Source organism: Heloderma suspectum, chromosome 17 (genome assembly GCF_057233095.1).
Source record: "Heloderma suspectum isolate Gila_16-S chromosome 17, 16-S_ref, whole genome shotgun sequence".
Lineage (NCBI taxonomy): Eukaryota > Metazoa > Chordata > Lepidosauria > Squamata > Helodermatidae > Heloderma > Heloderma suspectum.
In genome coordinates, this window is record NC_139474.1 from 4111151 (window position 1) to 4131089 (window position 19939).

A 19939-nucleotide genomic window follows, 5' to 3' on the forward strand; every position below is an offset into this window, starting at 1 on the left:
TTTATGGGGATACCTGTCTTTCTTCCTGGGGTTCACCCCCGCCCGGCCCGGCCCGGCCCGGCCCGGCCCGGCCCAGCCCAGCCCAGCCCAGCCCAGCCCAGCCCAGCCCCCTCCCTTCCCAATTCCTGGGGATGATTCAGCGGTGAGCTGGGGCTCACCTATTCCAGGGAACCTCCCCTTCATGGGGATGGTTGAGTTTAGAGGTCCGTTTAAGCCTGTGTAGGAAGCCTCCTCTTTATGGGGATACCTGACTTTCTTCCTGGGGTTCACCCCCGCCCGGCCCCCTCCCCATTCCTGGGGATGATTCAGCGGTGAGCTGGGGCTCACCTATTCCAGGGAACCTCCCCTTCATGGGGATGGTTGAGTTTAGAGGTCCGTTTAAGCCTGTGTAGGAAGCCTCCTCTTTATGGGGATACCTGACTTTCTTCCTGGGGTTCACCCCCTCCCGGCCCCCTCCCCATTCCTGGGGATGATTCAGCAGTGAGTGGGGGTTTACCCATTCCGGGGAACCTCCCCTTCATGGGGATGGTTGAGTATAGAGCTCTGTTTAATGCGTGTATGGGAAGCCTGCTCTTTATGGGGATACCTGTCTTCATTCCTGGGGTTTGCCCCCTCCCGGTCCCCTCCCGATTCCTGGGGATGATTCAGCAGTGAGCTGGGGTTCCCACATTTCGAGGAACGTCCGCTTCATGGGGATGGTTGAGTTTACAGCCCTGTTTAATGCGTGCGTGGGAAGCCGCCTTTGAAACGCAGCAAGATGGTGAGGTATCGACATGCGTGGTAACTCCATTCTATGGGATACCTGTCTTTATTCCTGGGGTTCACTCCCGCTTGGCCATCTCCCCATTCTTGGGGATGATTCAGCAGTGAGCTGGGTTTCACACACAGGGAACATACTGCAGGTGATGAGAATTCAGAGGAACAGAGAATATGAAGGCAGTGGTTCACAATTCTTTCAGGATCTATGCCTCGAAACCTTGCAGTCTTGTAAGCAACAGCATTTTCACAGAAGCAGTGCAAACAGCAAACATAAAGAGCAGGAAAGAAAGCAGCTTTACAGACTTCAGAACTCTGAGAAAAGGACAGACAGAATGAAGGAAGGCATCACGGAAGCCTTGAAGAAATTATTGGACTCCTAGAAATTGTTACCTGTCTTGTATGTGGGAAAGAAGGCTAGGTCTTATTCCTACCTTATGATGAGCTCAGGTTCTTAGCTGTGAGTGGTGGAAAGGCTCCAAGCCCGGTCTCTTGGTGTACGAGGGGGCTGAGAGCACTCTGAGGGTTTGTAATTTTGAGTGTGATCATTATTTGATAATAGGAACAACTCTGTATGGTTCCAGCCACCTGAGGACAATAGAGAATGTTGCATCAACAGCTGCTTATCTTGTTCATTCTCCTTGTCTAATGAGTTCCTTTTTCATGCTCCCTCCCCTTCTTCCCTCCTATTGCCTCTGCAACAAGCAACATGTGGTCTCTCCAGAGAGGAAGCAGTTAACCATGTCTCACGCCTTTGCTCACTTGTGCTGACACACCCAGCTTTATGGGGTGCTTGTAGTTAAACATGGCTAGCTTCTCTCGTGATGTGTCTTAGAGCATTAATAAATTAAGTTGAACTAAATTAGCTCTAGCCTGCATTTATTGCCTCAATTCCTTCTCTCTCCTGCATGTCATCTATTCCCCCTTTCTGCTCAGTGGATTGCCACTGGTCTGTTGGCCTCATGTGTATGTCAAGAGCTGCAAAGTGCATTGCCTTTGTTGGCTCGAGCTGCAGCTGAACTGTAGAAGAGCTACAGAGATGAGAACATATGAAGGCACTTGTGGATGTGAAAAGTGCCTTTCCTTCAAATCGTTCAAATCCTTCAAGTAATGACAGGAGCCCAGGAAAGGGGGGAGGTGAGTGGTGGGGGGGTGAGCTCCTTTTTGGGTGAGGTGCTTGCCCCCCGCCTCCCTCTAGTGCTGCCCCTGAGTGCTAGCAAGAACCCCCCCCCCCCCCGGAGCTCTTTATAGCTTGTGGCAGCCTGAACTACCTCACAGGGTTGTTGTTGTGAGGATAAAATAGAGAGGATTAGGATCATGTACGCCGCCTTGGGTTCCTTGCAAGAGGAAAAAAAGCAGGATATGAATGTAATCATAAATTGTATCCTCCCAAGAACCCTGTGAGGTAGGGAAGGGCTATGGCTCAGTGTGATAGAGCCCCTGCTTTGTACGCAGAAGGTCCCTGGTTCAATCCCCAGCATCTCCAGGTAGGGCTGGAGAAATTCCTACCTGAAATCCTGCATGGTTGCTGCCAGTCAGTGTTGACAATACTGGGCTAGAGAGACCAAGGGTCTGACTCGGTCTATGGCAGCTTCCTGGGTTCTTGCATTAGACTGAGAGTCAGTGACTGGCAAACAGAATGATTTGACAGTGTTTAGGCTCTGGCAGGTCTCCCAAGAGGAGGAAGCACAATTGTAATGAAACCACACAGAGAGAGGATCAGCTTTGGCAGCTGTAAGGATTATGGAGCGGTCGTGGAGAGGTGATCTTCGAGGTCCTGCGTAGTGTAGTGGATCGAATGATGGATTGGGAGTGGGTTCAAATTTCACTCAGGCATGACGTGCATTGGCCAGTCACTGCCCCTCAGCCTAACCCATCTCTCAGGATTGGTGTGAGGATGACATTTGTTGACCAGCAACTTGGTTTTCCACTTCCTCATTTGTCTGCCATCATGAGCTGAATACCTTTGCTTCTGCCAAAGTGTCCTTCACCCAAAGTGTCCTTCAGTCAGTGCGTTCTACAGCAGGTAGTCTCTACTTACGTTGTAAAGCAGCGAGGGGCCTGCCCTAAGAAAGTACCGCTGAGGAACATCCCAGACTAGGATACCCTCTTCCACTGTAGAAAATGGGATGTTGGATTTACCATGAAGGTTCCCTCTTTACAGCGGATGGAGATTTTCTTCCCACCCAGGTGAGACTTGTCTTGCTGCTGGGCAGGAAAGAATTCTCTCAGTTCCCTGACACTTTATTCAGAGGCTGTCTGTTGTCCTTGCCAGTTTTTCCTGTTGAACTCCCGTTGGTGAGAATATGTTTGCCTTTTGAGCTATTTTATTTCCGAAACTGAGAGGCGCTCTCCCACATGAGGTAGGTGACTTTAGCTTTGTGCGAATGTGGCCTGGCCTTCTGGAGCGAGTGGGAGGAGCAACCAAGACTAGGACACCCTCCATCCACTGTAGAAAAGGAGCTTTCATGTTAAGTCCCATGTTCCATTCTGGCTTGTTTGTTTTGTACTCCTGCCTCCCAGGATCCCACACTCTGCATCCACGAGCTCCATGGAGTCTATCGCTTTCCTCTGTAGCTGGTCCTGTTCATCAGCAAGAAACACCTGGAATGCCTCTCTCCTCCTGCTGCCCTGGACGGAGCTGCTCAAAATCGGCAGCATTCCTCAACCTCTTCCTGAAAAACTCTGGCCCATACCTAAACCTTTGATATACAGCAGCCTTAAAGGTTTCAGAGTCCACTACCTCGTCCATAGGAAAGCCATTAAATCCCTCAGACAATTCTGTAATCAAACTCGGAATACATCTCATATAATCATTTGGAGCTATATTCCACATCTGAGCAGCTTTTTCAAATGTGAACACTTGTGGATTCTCCCCAACCACATATGGGGTAAAATCCTTAGGGGATAATTTAGGAGGTCTGGCTTCTTCCTCAGTTCTCCTTTTCTCCTCCCTCGACATTTTCGCTTTTTCCAATTTAATCCTTTCCCCCTGTTTTTCTTTTTTAAACTGTCTATCTTGTTCTTGCTGTCTCAATTTCTCCAGTTCAGTTTCTCCATCTCTCTGTTTTATTTTCTCCAATCTCTCTCTGCTTCCTTTAACTGCATCTGTGCCCTCAGTGTCTCTTTCAAACTCCAAGTGCTGAGGCGACATTTCTATATGCGCATGTCTTTGAGGATTTACCTCAGCCTCTCCAGCACCCCTGCTCTGAGGTGATCTAGTAACCCCAATCACTGCTGGCTTCACTCACTGCCTGCATGCGGCCCTCGACACATTACCCCTGTGGGAACGCAGCCTTCCACAGAAAAAAGAGGAAATTCATCTAGGGAGGTTGCGAGATGAACTCCTTCTTTCCCATCCTCCTGAATCCTGCCCACCAAACTGTGGGGAACTTGAGACCCGCTCGCTGAGCACCCCACAGCTCAGCGAGGGCTTGGCAGCTGCCTGTCCTCCCTAGCGAGCTGCCATTTTGTACAATGATGACAGCTCAAGCGCTTCTGGGTTGATGTTGCATAACTGGCCCCGGGCCATAGAGGGCCCGTTTATACAAAATCACCTATCTGGACGGATGATATTCTGGAGGTGATGGACTCAACCTTGGGGGAGCTGGGGGTGGCGACGGCCCACAGGAAGCTCTGGTGTGGGCTGGTCCATGCAGTCATGAAGAGTTGGACGCGACTGAGCGAATAAACAAAAAACCTATCTGGACGTGCCCACCATTGCTGCACACAATGGTGGTTTGCTACGGAGGCCAGGCGGCCCCATGGCTTCATTGAACACTCGCTGGGCTGCAACAAAGCGCGCGCATTGCCGCGAGCAGGGGCAGGTGGCAGCAGCGGCTGGGCGAGTGCCTGACAAAGGCAGGTGAGTCCATCCCTAAACTCCGCTGACCAGCAGTGCGGCCAGCAAGAGGCTGGAGGGAATAACTCCTTAGGTCACCTGTTCTGCTGACCAATGACGGCTGGCTCATCTGTGACATCATAGACCATGACCAGCTTTGCCCTGGGGACTCCGCCACTCTCTGCTTTCAGCATGCGCAGCCTGCTGTGGGTTTTCTGGCTCTGCCAGGGAGACGGTGCTGTACATCAACTGGCAGAGAATGAACAGGAGGAAGGCGCGTTGCTTCAGCTGCCTTGGGGGAACTTGGCACTTAGCTCTGCCGTGGTTTTGGTGCTGATACTGGTGCTCAGGGTGAGAAAGCTCAGCAAGAAGACTTGCAAAGGAAACAAAGATGCAGAGGAAAGAAAGGTGACTGTCCCAGGACAGAAGCGTGGGTGAGTGGGCAGGGATGGGAACCCTGAACAGGGCTTGGGGATTCAGGGGTGGTCTCAGTTGCAAGTCCACTATCATGAGAGGCTAGGTGGCAGAGGATGCTCCAGCAAACTTATTTCTAGTGCTGTGCCGAAAATTTCTCCCACATTTTCCCAGCCAGGATTCCCCATGGTCGAAAAAAACGGTTGAGAATTTCTCCTCCTGCTGGAGAAATTTGGTGAAATTGTCTCCCACATTTCTGTGTCCTCAAATATGGTGGAGAATCTCAAGAGGCCATTTGTGCACAGCTCTACCTACTTCCCTGTAACTGTCTCTATGGCAAGGGTGCAAAACCTCCGGCCCAGGGCCAAATCTGGCCATCTGGGGTTCCACAGATGACCACACCTCTTTCCCCCTGGCCCCACCCCCTTTCCTCCAACCACAAATCATTTGGGGGTTTCCTGGATTTTGCGCAGATTCCCCTCCCCTGCTCTGTTCTAAGAGGTTGAAATGCCTCTGCTAAGGCTTTGTTACTGGCAGTAAGCGCTTTAAGCTACTGGGATTCTTTATATTTTGGGCCCTGCCCTTTTTGTCTGAAGCCCTGTCCACCCCAAGAGCTTCTCTGGAATGGAATGCAGAAAGGGGTTCAACACCTCTGCTATATAGGGTATGCAGATCTGGTAGATCTCATAAAACTTTCTGGAGCCAATCTGGAGCAGAAGATAGCAGGGATTTGTTCTGAACAATGAGCTTCTGCGTCATGTCCTCCTCTACAAAAGAGAGAGAAGCTAGAACTTCTCATTTGAGAGGCAGAGAGATGTATGCCTCCATCTGGGACAAGCTCTCTCAGAAACAAGTCTCCAAGACAATTCTTGGCTAAATAGCCTGACTTGTTGCAATGCAAAGTATTTTGGGGTTGGCTTGGTTTTGAATGGCCAAAAACAACATCAATTATCCATAAGGGTGCTCTCCTAAACCAAACTTAACAAGGAAACAAAATAGGTTTCAGGAAGCTCATAGGCATAAAGATACGACTGCGATAAAACAACTGTAATAAAGTGACTAGTGTAGCATGCAAGGTATAATTTTAAAAATGGAAAGATGCAACATATAAAATTGTACAGAAACAAGAAATTCACAGCCCAGCATATTACACATAGTGACAATGCCAGTTTCCCAATGAACTTTACCAATACAAATGCCATACTATTTTGTATGTTGCGTCATCCCGTTTTTAAAATTATACCTTGCATGCTAGACAAGTCACTTTAAGTCAGCCAAATTTATTTGTCTGTGGCACAAAGGCCATTACGTTGTACTTCTGTTGTGTTTGTATCTCCACAACGGCCTATACTCTTACTAAAAACTTGAACAGAGGAAATTCATATAAAAGAAATGCATGTGAAAGGAAATTGTATGAAGGAGCTGAATTGAAAAGGAAGGCTAAAATTTGACACTGGTAACACAATATAGACCCCAGTGACAATGCTAGCAGGATGTGATAGCAGGTCATCCCCTCCACAGTCTAGCTTCTTCAAAAAATGTTGGCGGACGTTTTGGGCTGCTGCAGCGAAAGTGGCAACCTTGACCGTAATCGCTTTGTTATAATCCGCCAACAAATCTTAGATAGTATCAGCAGTAGGCCAGCCTGCTCCTCCTCCTCAGAAGACCTCCCAAGAAACGATCCCTAGTATTTATACAAGGAACAACATAACAAGAAATGCACCACATCTTCCACCCCACTCCCCCTCACCACAGAGGTCCCTTTATACTTGCCCTCCAGGTGTGCTGTAGACTAGTCACTTTACAGGTCCACAAAATTATGCCTGGTGTGTAGAATGTGGATAGGGAGACATTTTTCTCCCTCCCTCAAAATACTAGAACCCGGGGTCATCCTATGAAGCTGATTGGTGGGAGATCCAGATCAAAGGAAGGACTTCTTCACATAGCGCAGAGTCAAACTATGGAATTCGCTACCATGGGATGTAGTAATGGCCGCCAATTTGGATGCCTTTAAAACGGCGTTGGACAAATTCCTGGAGGAGAAGGCTATCAAGGGCTACTAGTCTTGATGGCTATGTGCTACCTCCAGTACCAGAGGCAGTGAGCCTAAGTACACCAGTTGCTGGGGAACATGGGTGGGAGGGTGCTGTTGCGCTCCTGTCCTGCTTGTGGGTTCCTGGTTGACAGATGGTTAGCCACTGGGCAAACAGAATGCTGGACTAGATGGACCCTTGGTCTGATCCAGACTCCTCTTATGTTCTTATAAAAGTTGTTTTATCGCAGTTGTATCTTGTCACCTATAAGCTTCCTTAAACCTGCTTTGTTTCCTTGGTCTTGACTGGGGAGTTCAGACCCATTCAACTGATAAAAGACCTGTTCCTTGTGGAGATGGAAATGGCTGGAACTGCTTTGTTGATATGGATCCACACGGTTGCCTGCAATTTTGGACTCTCCTTGGAGGTGTGGCTATCTTGAAGAGTGTCATGAAGAGCGCCTGCACTTCCAAATTGACCACCACCACACCATTTCAGACAACTTCCTGTGCTTCCTGGTCAAACGCCTGCTTGCACTTTTTGGTTCATTGCAACTTGACTGCTCTCTCTGGAGCCCGGAAGGAACAGACAGCGAAGGCCACCCAGAGGCTGCTCTTCCTCATCCCCAGTGGTGTAGTGGTCAGTTTGGAAGTTGAGGTGCTCATCATGACAGCGCCCCGAAAAAGAGTCCAAAAATTCAGGCAGTTGTATCAATTTAAATCAGGTCTAGGAGGTTCCCCCCCCCACACACTAGGAGCAGGTCTTTTGTAAAGCTAATGGGTCTTACTGGCCATTCAAGACCATACAATACTTGATAACAAGGAACAATGTATTGCTGCTGGGAAAACTGAAATCTGCCCAGCTGTGGTGAGGTGAGGATTGCAGCTAAGCTTAGGGGGAACAGGGAAGTCTGAGAGGGGTGGCAGGTGCCATTAGTGTCCCTGCTAATAAATGTCGGGGCTGCCTCCACGTGAGCCCTGCCTCCACTACACTACTGCTCATGCCCCGGTAACACCCCCGCTCTGCTCCACAAAGCTTCTCCCTCCTTCCCTCCTCAGCAGGAAGAGGCACCGGTGAATCTCGAGGAACTGGAAAGCCGCCTCGTGTACGCCTTCTCGCAGATGGAGCAGGAGCTTGTCAAGCTCATGACGGTCTTGCGGAAGCGCAAGGCCGGCCTCGCTGTCCGCCATCGCCGCTGCAAAGTGGCGGAATGCCAGCAGAAAAAGGCTAGCACCAGGACCTTCAACTTGGCTGTGTATGATATTGTGGAAGACTGAGCAGGGGGCCCAGGAGGGAAGTGATGAAGGAATAAAAGGATGCACAGAGGATGGAGCGGACGGGACATCTGTGTTCAAGGGCACAGCAAGTGGGAGGTGGTGCCACGAAACAGGCAGATAGGGGTGCGGCTGGCAGAAATGCCACAAAGCCAGGAGTGTGCAAAAAGAAGTGGACACTCGGGGCCCTGGGGAATGGATCCGGGGCCAAGGCCCCATGGGTCCAGGCTTAGCAACACCCCTACCAGTAATAGTGCAATTGCCGATTGAGGGACCAGGGCAAGGAAGGGAGAGAGAACAGGCTGGAATCTTCTCCAACCTCCTGTCCTCCAGATGCATTGGAGGGTCCCAGCCAGCACGGTGAGAGATTATGGGAGTTGTAATCCAAAACATCTGGAGGGCATCAGATTGGGGGAGGCTTGGGTGCAGGCTGAGAGCAGCGTCCATTCTTTAAAGCCAGGGCTCTGTCCACGTAGTTTGGAATGCAAAGTCCAAACTACACATTGCTGTGCAACGTGTGACATCATTGCATTTAATGCTCAGGTTGGCAAAAATGCATATATGCTTCAGCAGGGGATGGGGGGCTGACAACTATCAGGATCACAGCTGTCTGCAGGAGTGGGTGTGCGCATGCGTGTGTTGGGTTTAACTTTTTCATTCCATGCTGCAGTCCTGATTGAAATCAACCTAGTGCCAATGGCAGGCAGACAGCTCCTGTCAGCAGCAGAGGAGGATTTCCTCTCCCTGGTTAACTTAGAGATGGAGAACACATGGCCGTTCCAGATGATGCTGAAGGACCACAACTCCCATCAGCCGCAGCCAGCCCAGCCAAGAGTGAGGGATGATGGAAGCCACAGTCTGACAATGTCTGAAAGGCCACTTGTTCCCCGTCCCTGGGTTAAATGTATTTATTTATTATTTATTACTACCTTTATATCTCACCTTTTTTCCTCCGAGAAGTCCAAGGCGGCTTACATGATCTGTCTCCTCTCCATTTTATCCTCATGACAACCCTGTGAGGCAGACTAGGCTGAGAAGTTAGTGACTGGCCCAAAGGCACCCAGTGAGCTTCAGGGCTGAGTGGGGACTCGAACCCGGGTCTCCTGGGTCCCAGTCCAGCACTCTCACTGCTATACCACATGAGGATTCTCTTTAGGACCGTAGCAGGTGAGGAAAAGGGTTAAAGCCCCCAGTGCCTCCACCTTTGCCTGCTGCGATTGTGATCATAGCTTTAAAAAACAAACAAACCTGCACGTTCAGTTCAGAGATACTTTGGCTGCAAGAAGGCTCCAGCAATTAGCCCTGCGAGGACAGAACGGCCTGCCTGCTGGGCCTCTGAGCTCAGCTTCCCTGCCAGCCCTGGGAACCAAAGGAGGACCAGGCAACACCTGTCCGCCTCACCTGTCCAGGTGTTTGTGATGTCACTCTGGGTCACTGCCTAGGCCAGGGCCAGGGCAACTAGGCAGGAAAAAAATGGAAATGTTCCAGGGCTGCCAGTTCCTTGCATTCTCCCTCTGGTGTCTGGCTGGCTGGGCCGCGCCTGTCTGGGCCCTGAGGGAGCGAGACAGGACCCTTGCAGAGGCCCAGGACGAGAGCCTGCTTTATATGCCCAGTCCAGCGCAGGAGCTGGGGCAGAGGATTCTCATGTGGTTGGGCAGCCTGGTGGCGTTTTACGGCCTGGTGTGGCTCTTGGATGATGTTGGCATGGAGCAGTGCCCTCCTGCAGGGCAGAGGGGAGTGGAGGTGAGTGCCCAGGCTGGGGATGGGCTGCGGCCATTCAGTGGCAGTGCCAGCTGGGGTGGGGGGTGGGGCCCGTTTTCCTAGGTACCAGTGGTGTCATGAAGGCAGGGCTCAGGGGACACAACCCTGACACTTTTTTTATTAGCAGGGACGTCAGCGTCTCTCTGAGCTTCTCTGCAGTCCACACAGTCGCTGGCAGGGGATGAATTTTCTCAGCAACAATATATTGCCCCCTGTTCTAATGCAAAGTATTTGGGGGGGGGGGGTAGCTAGGGCTGGAATGGGCAATTCAGATCTATTAGCTTTTCCAAAGATTTACTCCTGGGGAGATGTAATGGCTGGAACTGGTTTGCTGACTGGGCCAGAGCGAGGAGCAGGTGAATGAGCAGGCTGCAACGATGAAGATGAAGAGCTAGTCTTGTCAGGGCCCCCCTGATCAGGTGTGGGCCCTTGGCAAGTGCCTGATCATGCTTCCCTTTGATGCCAGTCCTGCATGTGCCAGAGGTTCCACACTCCTGTATTGTTATTTTATTTTATTTATTACATTTATACCCCCCCTTTCTTCAAATGTGGAACTCAAGGGGGCTACATGTGGTTCCCAGTGGGTCTCCCCTCCAAGCACTGACCAGACCCAGACCTAGACCTGCTCAGCTTTAGCAAGGCGGCTGCCTCTTGTGCCTTCAGACTATGGTCCGTGTTACAGGAGTGGTGACCCATCTGATGAGTCAGCTAAAGCCGATGGGAAAAGATTACTTAGGATTTAGTGCAAAAAGCCAGAAGTGGGGTTTGCAGCCATTCTTTCCAAGTTATTAAACTGCAAGGAGGAAAGCTGGGTCCATTACAAGGTCCATTTGTTCATTTTAGATAATGTTATGCCATCCTTCGATAACTATTCCCAGAGTGATTTCCATAAGGGGGAAAAAAAAGCAAAAACTATTAAAATAGTACAAATAATACAAGGCTGAACAACCATTAAAAAAAAGTGAAAAGGAAGCAAGGTCATAGAATAGTCATAGAATAGTAGGGTTGGAAGGGACCTACAAGACCATCAAGTCCAACCCCACAGATCTTAAAAAGCAGATAAAAAAACAGCAGGACTACGCTGCAGTTATTTATTTACTATATTTACTATATTTTTGGATTTCCCCTCCGCATGAGTGCTTGAGGTGACGTACAGATTTTTTAAAAAGTGAATTTAAAAATTATGCCTAAATGGCCGGGGAAAATAAAACTGGTCTTAGCCTGATGCTAGACAAGGACAACAGAGTAGGTGCCAGGCAGACCTTTCTGGGGAAAGCATCCAAAACGGTGCCACCCTCTCCCAGGTGCCCACCCACCACACCTCAAGACGGGGGGGGCGGGACCTGCAGGAGGCCCTCTATTGATGAGGTTAACACAGGTTGCAGAATGTCTTTCATCCCAAGGGCCGAATAACATTTTGGAGAAGCTTTCCAGGGTTGCATTCCAGTGGTGGGCAGAGCCAAAAGGGTGCCCCCCCCCCAATACCAGCATACTGTAGCTTAAAGCTCTTACGGCCAGTAACAAAGCCTTAGGAGAGGCGTTTCAACCTTTTAGGTTGTGCAACAGCCAGGAAACCACCAAATGGTTGGTGGTTGGGGGAGAGGGGTGCTGCTAAGTGAAGGAGCGTGGGCATCTGAGGAACCCTGGAGGGCCAGATTTGGCCCCGGGGCCTAAGTTCTGCACCCCTGTCTAAACGTAGGGATATTGGCAGCCCTTCAAGTGTCTTAGTCCCAAAGGGCCCCCCAAAAGTTGAAGCAGGTAACGAGGAACATTGTATACAGCAGGAGAGGGGACAAAACACAGGTTGGTTGGGGACAGCAAGGTGCAGTAAGGCATGGGAAGTCAAAAGGCAAGATCTCGGGTTTGCACAGAAGGGGACTGCTGCTATCCACCACCTGATCCTTCAGTTCCCAAGAAGCGATGGCCAGGAAACGGTAGTAGGAGCATTCATTGAAATAGTCCTGATCCAATTCAGAGCTTGTGGGCAAGAGAAGATCCTGGACCATAAGCACACCAGAAGCGCCCTGCTGGATCAGACCAAGGGTCTATCTAGTCCAGCATTCCGTTCACACAGTGGCTGGCCAGCTGACCACAGGAAACCCACAAGCAGGACAGGAGTGCAGCAGCACCCTCCCGCCCATGTTCCAGAGCAACTAGTGCACATAGGCATCCTGCCTCTGATCCTGGAGGTGGCACAGAGCCATCAGGACTAGGAGCCTTCTCCAGCAATTTGCCCAATCCCCTTTTAAAGCTGTCCAAATCGATGGCCATCACTACAAATTGTGGTCACAAATGATGTGGGTTGTGAAGACGTCCTTCCTTTGATCTGTCCTGAATCTCACACTCAGCCCTGTTGGGCTGTAGTATTATGAGAGGGATAAAAATGTCTCCCAGTCCACATTCTCCACACCAGGCATCATTCTCCACACCTCTATCATGTCTCCAGTTTCTCACCTTTTCTAAACATAGTGGAGGCTGGTGGCTCCAGTGTCGGTGGGGCAGTGATTCCGCTCTGGGTTTCAATCAGAACTAGTCGGAACTCTAAAGGAGCTCTCCAAGGTGTGGAAGCACCTTGGAGAGCTCCTTTAGAGCTCTGACTGCAATCTGGAGCAGAATTGCTGCCCCACTTACACTGGAGCCAGCCGCCTCTGCTGCCTAATCACCTGCTCTGCCCACGTGGCCTTCTTCTGCGCAGGTCATGGACTGCGACGTGTCCCCTGCCCACCCGTCCTGCCAGCCCAGGCGCAGCTGCTCCATCCAGTCCAGCCTGAAGGCCCTGGGGCAAATGGAGGAGGAGTTGGTGACCTTGCTGTACAGGCTACGCAAGCACAAGACCGCCCTGGACACCGGCTGGCCTTTGGAAGACCGGGGGTGCAGGACAGTGCAACGAGGCAGCCTCCCCAATGACCTGGTGATCTACACGATCCATGATGAGACCTAGATGCCATGTGGGAACGCGGGAGCCCCGGAAGCAGGAGGAGACCTGAGGAATAAACATTTTCTAGGAGTAATTCTGCCCCCACGTGGTTGGCCCCACACCGTATGTGTAACGCTTTCACAGATAGAGAAATCGTTGCCCCTTGGCCATAAGCATCTGCAGGAGAAGGGGGGGGCTGTGACCCCTGGTGCAGGCCAGGTCAGTCTTTGGGGCCAAAGTCCAGGTCCCTGCAGCCCGGGGCGGGGGCTGCCCAAGTGACCACCCACAGAGGGGCAGATGATTGAGGCAGCAGCAAACAGGCCTGACGTCAGCACCCAGACTGACACGGGCGCTACAAATATTTATAGGTGAGGGTCAGCTTGCCAGTTGTGTCCATGGCTACAGATGCTCATCTTATTTTCTTTTCACTTTCAAATATAGAACGATTCTTTTCTGCAACAACGTGGTGTTTATTCCCAAGTTGTGCCTTGCAGGACAGGCAAACTCCATTTCATTCCTGTATTCATGCTGTTGCTTTGATTTGAGTGAGTTTAGAGTGTGAAACTGCACATGCTCAGAGTATGTCTTTCTTTTCTTTTAAAATCAGGGTTAGCCAACAACAGGTGTTTTCTGGTTGCTCTGACACGGGGGTCTCTAACTCAGCACCCACAGGTACAGTGCACATGCCGGACTGGTCTGAGGCCCCCACAATGCTATTTTCCTACTTTGCAAGTGAATGGAGCGATTCCTTCATTCACTTGCACAGGAGGGAAAAGCCCCCCTCCCTATTAAAGCCAATGGATGAATCTATTGGCTTTAATGGTGGGGGGAGAGAGAGGGAGAATGAGGGGCCCTGCTGCCTGTGCGATAAAACCACCTGTCTCTGCAGTGGCTTAACGCTCACCTGACGGATCTCTTCCTCACCATCCTGGGTGGGCGTCTCAGGCCGTCTGCTAGCACCTAACAAACTCAGAGCACGCCTGTCCTGACACACACATGTGGACAGGGCCTTGCACAGTTCTTAGGAGTCTATAAGTGCAACCAGAGTAAAAAAGGACATTGATGTTAGAGAGGCACAACAGAGGTGCCGCTGACCATAGGTGGAACCTGGCAAATATAACCACGGAAGGCACTTGGCTAGGGCATCTCGGGGCCAGGCAGTGGCAGAATCGTGCTCTTTCGAACTCTACACCGTCGGTGGCTGCCTCACTGCGCCGCTGAGAAACTTCCCCTAGAGTTGCGTGATCCTTTCTGGGTGTTTCCATTTCACTGTCTTGGAGGTCTCCTCTCTTAGTCTCTATGGCTACTGAGAGAGAAAAAACACACCGTCAACGCTTGGAACAAGCCCTCAATTCTTCTTCTTTGGAATCCCACCTAATCTGTGTTTCTAGTTTAGATCTTTTCTCCCTCTGCAAAGTACACAGACAGGCAGCCAATACCTGGGACAAGACAAAACACGATGGTTTCTCTGGCACCAGCCAAACAGATTCAGACTTCATTCAGGCTGTCAGGTGGATTTGGATGTACTCCCTCCCCCTGCTCTGAATTCTCCTGCATTTGGGCTTCCCGTTTTTGTTTGGAGCTGCAGAAAGGGCTGTAGTCCAGGCCTAAGCAGGCTGAATTAAACGTCCTGGGGGTCTCATACTGTATATCACTCACCGTTCCTAGGGACTTCCTTACCTGGAAGCATTCACTCCACAGGGGTGCTCCAGATGTTTCGGCCTACAACTTCCATCAGCCCTCGCCATTAGCTATACTGGCTACGGCTGATGGGAGCTGTAGGCTAAAACATCTGGAATGCCAGAAGTGTATTTATTTGTCACATTTATATCCCGTCTTTTTCCCCAAGGAGCCCAAGGCAGCATCCATGATCCTCCTCCTCCTCTCCATTTTATCCTCACAACAACCCTGTGAGGCAGGTTAAGCTGAGAGTCAGTGACTGGCTCAAAGTCACCTAGTGAGCTTCTTGGCCAAGTGGGGACTTGAACCCAGATCTCCCAAGTCCCACTCTAACCCCCTAGCTACTACATTACACTGATTTTCAAGTTGATTTCCACCCCTGGCTTTCTGCAGCAGGTTTCAGAGAGGTGGGGGGCCTATTTCCTTGTGCATAGCTGGGGGGGCAGAATTACACTTTATATTAAGCACTCTTTTTCAAAAGCATGCTTAGCGCTGCTCCACATTCAATTTTTTTTTAGAGGAACAGCAGCCGTGTGTAATCCCAATTCAAATCTGAACCACCGTGCGGCTGGGTGGGGTTCGGTGGGGAGTTAAAACCCTTCCTTCCCGGCCCTGTTTTCTTACTGAAGTCCCGCACCCTGTGCTTGTGATAATAGCTAAGCAAGAGATCCTGGCAAGAGCCTGGCGTGGATCTGCTGTGCTGGTTTGGCTGAATATACCCCCAGGATAAACGCTTTGTGACAAACTTTAGACCTGCAGCTTGGACCATGGCACAAGTTAATTTTTCCCCTTCCCTTTTTTTTCCTGGGTTGTGTCTTTTTTAGATTGGAAGCCTGCAGGCAGGGACCGTTTTGTCTACTGATTGTTTATAAGCCACTCTGGGAGCCCCGGGCGGGGCAGGGGCTGAGATTGGGATAAAAATTAATGAATTGGGTTGGCCCAGGAACTGGTTCAGGAGCAGCAAGAGGAAGAAATGGCCCTTTTTTCCTAACTGACCAAAGAGAGACATTATGACTGGGCCTTTTGTTTGATTGTCAGTCACGGAAATATGCCTACAGACTCGTGGCATTCAGCTCAACCCCGGGACAAAGCAAACGTTGGTCAGCAAGGGAGATGAGTGCTGTCTTTAGGATTAGGTGTTCTGATAACTCCCCTGCACTAACAGGCTGGGGATGTCTAGAAATAAGCGACTCCACAAAGCTGCTAAGGTTTATTTTTATTTACTCAAGGCACAAGCCTATGCATGTTTAGACAGAAGAAAAAGTCCTGCAACTGCCAGCATGGCTGGCTGGGGCACGCTGGGGGTTGTAGGACTGTTTTCAGTCTAAAAATGCATAGGATTGTGCCGTTATTTATTTAATTTACTGAAAATCTTTTGAGGCTGCCTTTCAGGGCTGGAGCCCTCCCGCGGCAGCTCACAACAATCAAATCCCACGTAGTAAAAACTGATACTGTGATAAAACAGCAAACATTCGTAACAGCGACACACACCAGCAATAAAACATCCAGCCTGCGCCGTACTGAAATCTACAGCATCGTTGCAGCTGCAAGATCGTCTGTGACTTTGGGTGAACTCGTCCGAAAGGGACGTTCCCGCAATGTTGCATTGCTCGCAAGCCAGTGCTCTCCCTGAGCCGGCCAAAGACTATCAATCAATCTGCTTATAAACAGCCCAATAGCCGAAGCTCTCTGGGCAGTTCACAAAAATTAAAACCACAAAGCGCAGCATGAAACAATATTATTATTCTTACGTTTATATCCCGCCTTTTTTCCTCTTGCAAGGAACCCAAGGCAGCGCACATAATCCTCCTCCTCTCCATTTCACCCTCACAACAACCCTGTGAGGGAGGTTAGGCTGTGACAGGCCCAAAGTCACCCAGTGAGCTTCCATGGCCAAGTGGAGACTATAACCCAGATCTCCCAGCTTCCAGTCCAACACTCTCGCCACTACACCACACCAGTCCAGCACTCTAACCACTGCACCACACTGGCTCTAACCACGACTCCACACCAGTCCAACACTCTAACCACTAGAATATAAAATATGAAAGCTTAAAACCACAGTATAACAGTACAACCGGGATAAAATCTCGCAGCACTGCACAGATTTAAAATACAGATTTAAAACCCCAGAGCTAAAAGACTAGGAAGCTAAGATGCTGCGAGAATACAAAGGTCTTCAGAAAGGCGTCCAGAGGCAGCGGCCTTCTCCCCACTATCCTCACCCCCCCATTAAATATTGATGGCAAGAGCTTTTCATGCATTATCGCGTCCATTAACTCCCCTTGCCCTTGTGGATGGGTGGATGGATGGATGTACCGGGTGGCTGCCCAGCCTCAGGCTAAATGTCCATTTCCTCGTTTAATTCTGCCAGGAAGGTCCGTGCCAGCTCTGGGGGGCCCAGCAGAGTGGAACAGATGGGTCTGGGTGGAGCTTCAGAGCATCACTTACCCCTGTGACATAGGGTGGTCATGTGTCCTGTTTTCCAGAGAACAGTCCTCTCTCTGAAAAACTGCCAGAGGGCCATCCTCGATTCAAGGTGGCGAGATGGTAGATCTCTAGAAGGTTTGAACTTCAGCTCCCAGAAGCCCCTGCCAGCATGGCCAATGATGAGGAATGCTGGGAGCTAAAGTCCAAAATATCTGGAGATCTACTTTTGGCCCACCCCTGTGGTGTTCTCTATTATTTGAAGGGCTGTCCTATTGAATTCCGGTTTAAGGGTGAAGAACCCTAAAGACCCAGGTTCAAATCCCCACTCAGCCATGAACCTCACCTTGAGCCTGTTACTCTCTCTTTCGACTACTTTACAGGGTTGTTGTGAGGATAAAACAGAATTGGGGAAAGAACAGTTTATGCCCAGCTCAGCTCCTTGAAAGAAGGGCAGGATATGCCAACAAGTAAATACTTTCATCTCTGTGTAGTGAAAACAAAGCAGCCCTCGAGCCAAAGGAACAGCCCTTTGCTTTGACTAAAGTAGCCCTCCGTTTTACTGGGACAGCAGCAGCTTTGGGCTAGCTCCACCATTCGGCAGAGTGAGGTGGCTGCCTCAGGCGGCAGTTGCTGGGGGCGGGCAGAGAATGGCAGCAGCGACATATTCGAGGAATCGCAGTGTGTGCAACATGGCTTCCCTGTCGCAAGGGATGATGTTCCATTCCACGACCGGTCTGGGCAGTCTCCATACATGCAATGGGAGGCAGATGCCATCTGGTCCTTTGCCTTTGGCAGCAAAATATCTTGGGCCAGCCTTGCCTCTGAAGATACCTGTGACCTTCCCTCACGGCTCAGAACGGGCAACGAATGCCCTAGGACAGGGGAGGGCAACTAACGGCCCACGAGCGGAATGTGGCCCCTCGTGTCCTCTTGCACAGCCTGCTGCACTGCAGTTTGCTGATGTTTTACCCATAACAAGGGCAAATTCAGCTTCTTTTCAAGCTAGGTTTGTCCATTCTAAGGCTCCATTGCAGATCTATTTGGCACGAATGTGGCTGTGGCAGCAGGAGTGTGTCCCATGGGAGGTCCAGGGAGTGGAAAGTGCCTCCCTTCAAAGTTGCACACCCTGCCCTAGAAAGGGCAAGGGGGTGGGGGGAAAGATAGAGTAAGAGAGCATACTTCATGGGATTTTTCCTGGCGCAGTCTGGCCTCTCCAGGCAATTCAGAGCCGGCGGATTTGACACCGTTCGGCTTTTCTGACTCAGTAGCTCGGTTCGAGGTGCTCAACGAACCAAACAACGGGTGGCTTATCTCTCCAGCTTGAGGCGCTGTGGAAAAAAGGCATCTGGCACAACCACCTCTTAGCACACAAAAGCCTTTTAGTCTCCTGTCACTCAGTTGGAAAAAAGCGAGTCTTCTCTAGCCCAGGGGCAGGTGAATGGAAACTCCCACAAGGCCTGGCAAGGAGGGAGGCAGAGGGGTTGCCAGGTTATATCCCTTCTCTGGGTAGATTCACCAAGCCAAATTTCATACCATAGGGCGTTCAGCTTTTATCGTGCTAGACCATGGAGAAGACCCGGCTGTTGTAAGTGTGCAGCCATTCCTGGGGCGGTAGAACCTTCTGGAGTGGGCCCTGTGTCCTAGAATAACCTGAGTAGCAACTGGATAAAGTGCCATTTGAAAGAATTATTGCATCTCTTGCAGAAGCAACATAATTACCTATTTAATGCACTTAAGAGCGAGAAGCATGTCGGATCGCTTGGCAAGAAAATGTACTGCCCGGGCGCCTTCCTGCCGGTGCAGAGCACAGAGTGCAGCATGCTCAGGCCCAGTGGAGGCTGGGGGATCTGACAACAGTGGGGCTATGCATCTGCTCTGGATTTCAGTCAGAACTCGAAAGGAGCTATCCAAGGCGCTTCAACTGTCAGTGGGGCGGCAAATCCACTCCAGGTCTCAGTCAGAACTCTAATGGAGCTCTCCAAGGTGCTGAATCCATTTGGGGGATAGGGCTCAGCACCTCGGAGAGCTCATTTAGGGTTCTGACAGGTTCTGGCTGAAACCTGGAGGGGATCACTGCCCCACTGACATTGGCGCCATAAGCCTCCACTGCCTAAATGGTCTTCCAACTGACCATTAGCTACCGAGCCACGTGCGTGGTGATGTTATTGTCATACAAAGCTCTAAACAACTTGGGACCAGGATACTTAACAGACCACCTTCCCTTGTACATACCCAGGCGACCTCTGAGATCATCAGAGGGAGGGATGTACGGATTGTGAAAAATCTGCTCTGTCTGTGTTTTGCAGATTTTCAGGCACCTTTTGTCCCATCGTCCATTCACAGACAGATTCGAATTTTTCTTTTTTCGTTATGCAGTAAAACATGCAAATAATTCTATAAGAGGGTTTGCAGCTATATTTTATTTATTGCATTTATACCCCGCCTTTTTTCCTCTTGCAAGGAGCCCAAGGCGGCTTACATTATCCTCCTCTTCTCCATTTTATCCTCACAACAACAACCCTGTGAGGTGGGTTGGGCTGAGAGTCTGTGACTGGCCCAAAGTCACCCAGTGAGCTTCCATGGCCCAGTGGGGACTAGAACCCGGATCTCCCAGCTCCTAGTCCAACACTCTTGCCACTACACCACGCTGGCTCTCATATACATCACTTACCTTAGGATGTAACGTTTCATGTATTGTCCTCCATTCCATTCAACTTTTCCTGTGCGTATTTTCCTATGAATAAATATGTGTACATTGGGGAGACGGATATCGAAAAGTCCATGGACTCCGCATGGCCTGAGGGGTCAGTCCACAGCGGATTCCACAGGTCAG

At 50.4% G+C, this 19939-nt stretch overlaps 1 protein-coding gene across 1 annotated transcript; it reads left to right on the forward strand.

Annotated features, from left to right (window-relative positions):
• The first annotated feature begins 9616 nt into the window (after positions 1–9616).
• Positions 9617–13088, forward strand: LOC146334251 (uncharacterized). Its single transcript, XM_084824704.1, has 2 exons — positions 9617–10061; positions 12775–13088. Exons 1-2 carry the CDS (start codon positions 9792–9794, stop codon positions 13018–13020), a joined length of 516 nt encoding a protein of 171 aa, XP_084680830.1. The 5' UTR covers positions 9617–9791; the 3' UTR covers positions 13021–13088.
• Positions 13089–19939: the final 6851 nt, after the last annotated feature.

Bases quoted from the DNA above. Each gene is read 5' to 3' on its own strand.
- LOC146334251 (XM_084824704.1), top strand. From the start codon at position 9,792: ATGGAAATGTTCCAGGGCTGCCAGTTCCTTGCATTCTCCCTCTGGTGT. The intron at 10,062-12,774 runs GTGAGTGCCCAG...TCTTCTGCGCAG, and splicing joins CAGGGCAGAGGGGAGTGGAG to GTCATGGACTGCGACGTGTC.